The following is a 3231-nucleotide window of genomic DNA, read 5'->3' on the forward strand; positions in this document are numbered from 1 at the left end:
AGGACCACAGGGGAAGGGAGAGGAAAACTGAATGGGAAGAAATCAGAGAGGGAGACAAACTATGAGAACTCTGGACTCCAGGAAACCAACTGAGGATTACAGAAGAGGAGGGTGAGGGGTTTGAGTGACCAGGTGATGGATATAGGGAGGGCATATGTGGGGATGAGCACTGGGTGTTATGCGCAACTAATGAATCACTGAACACTACAACAAAAACTTATGATGTACTATATGCTGGCTAACTGAACATAAAAAACAAAAACAAAAAAAAAAACAAAAACAAATAAAACAAAAACTTCATGGGCTTTGTTGCTCTTTGAAGAAGCTCTCAATAGGGCCTGGAGTCTCCATCACCATCCTGCCTGCGTGGCTATGAGTGCCTCATAAACCCTCCCTTCTCAGCAGTTGTACTGAAAAGCCCCATTATTGTTTTCACCTTTGGTAATTACAATTTGGTGACAAAAGGACTGGATTTTGTTTGTTTTACTTTATTCTCATAGTTGGAGGCAGTGTCTTAGAAATTTGTTTTGAGATCTGAAGAGATCATCTACCGTATTATTCAGGGCTTAAAAACTCCATTTCCAAGCAAAAGGTATTTATTTATTTTCATTTTGTTTTGCTTTTAGAGATCAGAGATTCAACATTTCATGACTTTGAAGTTTACAGTTGTAAACTGTGCATTTGAAAATGGTTTATTATAATTCTTTTTTAATACCAGGAGTTTGGGAGACCTGAGAGGAAATCCATCCCACTTGTATGAAGGTCAAAATTGGGCATGTTGGTTTTTGAGAAAGTAAGGGCAAACAGTAGGACATACTATTATACAGCACTCTATAGTTCAAGCCTGAAGAGAAGCCAGATATATTTAATTTTTTTAAAGATTTTACATATTTATTTGACAGAAAGAGAGAGAGAGAGAGAGAGAACATGCACAAGTAAGGGGGCAACAGGAGGAGAGGGAGAAGCAGGCTTCTTGCAGAACAGGGAGCCTGATGAATGGCTTGATCCCAGAACCCTGGGATCATAACCTGAGCCTAAGGCAGACCCTTAACTGACTGAGCCACCCAGGTGCCCTGTGAAGCCAGATGGAGTTAAAGGAGATTATTGGAAGTAAGGTAACTCTAGCTCTGAAGATCACAGAAATTTTCAGCTTCAGAATTCTTCTGGCCCATTGTCTTCGTGATGCCCTTTCTGTACATGGTAATGATTTACCCATTATGGGAACTCCAGCTTGTTCTTATACGACAATTTATTGGGTGTTTTCTGTGGAAATGCTCATGAAGGCAATGATATAAACCTTCCCTGCCCCTGTCTTCTGTCTCCTGACCACCCTGGTATCTTTCCTATATGGCCCTGCAAGGTGTACATGGCTCCTTCTCCAGAACTTAAGAGGACAACAAGCTTTGTGTTTCCCAGGCACTTCCCTGTGTCTCCTTTTGTGGCCATACCCAACTCACTATTGCATTTAAAAAAATACAAAGCAGTTTGTGACTTGCATTTCTTCTCTCTTCATAGTGACTTCGATGATCACAATGATTAATTCTGAAAAGGCCTAATATTTATCAATTCTTCAGATTTTTTGTCTTGCGCTTGTTGGTTCATCTCTAAGAATCTTTGCATATGCACGGTCCTGAAGGTTTTCATCTATTTTCTAAAGTCTGTATGGCTTCAGGTTGTATGTTTAGGTCTAAAATATTCTACCTTAATGTGGCATTTATTGTAGCATAAGGTGAAAAAATGCCACCTACTATATTTCATGGGGAGCAAAAGGCCCCTCCCCATATTGATTTTCACTGTCCCTCACATGTGCCTCCATTTGTACAGCACTCTCCTCAGGGCACCCTTGACCTCTGCATTCTGCAGGCTGTAGATCAGTGGGTTCAGCATAGGGTTGAAAAGGCTATAAAACAGGGAAAGGATCTTCTGCTGCTCCTCAGGGTGGCGGGATTTGGGGGCCATGTACATGACAATGGCGCTGCCAAAGAAGAGCCCCACCACACAGAGGTGGGAGGAGCAGGTGGAGAAGGGCTTTCTGCGGCCCTCCCCGGACTGGATCCTCAGGATGGCCAACAGGATGCGTGAGTAGGACACCAGCACCAAGCAGAGGGGTCCCAGTAAAATAAACACACAGGCTGCAAAGATGACCATTTGGTTGAGCCTCGTGTCAGCACAGGCCAGCTTGAGGACAGACAGGATTTCACAGAAGAAGTGGTTGATTTCATGAGGCCCACAGAAGGGCAGCCTCAGGATGAGAATTAAATGGACCAGGGCCAAGAGGAAGCTAAACACCCAGGAAGTGCCAGCCAGGACCATGCATATTCTCCAGCTCATGATGACAGTGTAATGTAGGGGATGGCAGATTGCCACAAACCGGTCATAGGACATTACAACCAAAATCAAGCACTCTACATGAGCAAAAGCCAGATACAAAAAAGTCTGCATAATGCAAGGAGCAAAGGAGATGGTTCTTTTCAGATTCACAAGATTTGCCAGCATCTTGGGGACATTGTTTGAGGCATAGGACATGTCAACAATGGCCAGGTGAGAGAGGAAGAAGTACATGGGAGTGTGTAGTCTAGGGTCTAAACAGATAAGCCCTAGGATGACTCCATTCCCTAGAAGGGTGAGGGTATAGAAGAGGCAGAAAAGTCCAAAGAGAAAGAGCTCCAGTGCTGAATCGACTTGGAATCCCAGCAGGGTGACTTCTGTGATCCATGTCTGGTTGCCTCCCATGCTCCTATGGCAGAGACTGACAAGTCCACATCCACAACAGAAAGGTCAGAGCTCTAGGGTAATCAAGATTCAAAATATCACTATATGTTACAGAACGATCATTTGGAAATATATTACTCTGGATTGATTTTCTGTCATTTATTTTAGATATGTCTAAAAAACTCAGTGTGCTCGGGCACCTGGGTGGCTCAGTGGGTTAAGCCTCTGCCTTCAGCTCAGGTCATGATCTCAGGGTCCTGGGATCGAGGCCCGCATCAGGCTCTCTGCTCAGCAGGGAGCCTGCTTCCTCCTCTCTCTCTGCCTGCCTCTCTGCCTACTTGTGATCTCTCTCTCTCTCCCTCTCTCTGTCAAATAGATAAATAAATAAAATCTAAAAAAAAACAAAAACAAAAACTCAGTGTGCTCATATAAATCAGAAAAAAATTCCCCTTGTATCAATGGAATGACAGGTTATAGCTGTGTATAATTTATTATAAATAAAATATATTACAACATAAT

General features: G+C 43.1%; 1 protein-coding gene across 1 annotated transcript; it reads right to left on the reverse strand.

The window, feature by feature from the left end:
* Nucleotides 1-1800: 1800 nt before the first annotated feature.
* Nucleotides 1801-2742, reverse strand: LOC111152022 (olfactory receptor 2A14-like). The gene has a single exon (XM_022510293.1). The coding sequence runs from the start codon at nt 2731-2733 to the stop codon at nt 1801-1803; it is 933 nt and encodes a 310-aa protein (XP_022366001.1). The 5' UTR covers nt 2734-2742.
* Between the last annotated feature and the right edge of the window lie 489 nt (nt 2743-3231).

This window comes from Enhydra lutris, unplaced genomic scaffold (genome assembly GCF_002288905.1).
Source record: "Enhydra lutris kenyoni isolate GAN:26980312 unplaced genomic scaffold, ASM228890v2 scaffoldscaffold27, whole genome shotgun sequence".
Classification (NCBI taxonomy): domain Eukaryota; kingdom Metazoa; phylum Chordata; class Mammalia; order Carnivora; family Mustelidae; genus Enhydra; species Enhydra lutris.

Bases quoted from the DNA above. Each gene is read 5' to 3' on its own strand.
- LOC111152022 (XM_022510293.1), bottom strand. From the start codon at position 2,733: ATGGGAGGCAACCAGACATGGATCACAGAAGTCACCCTGCTGGGATTC.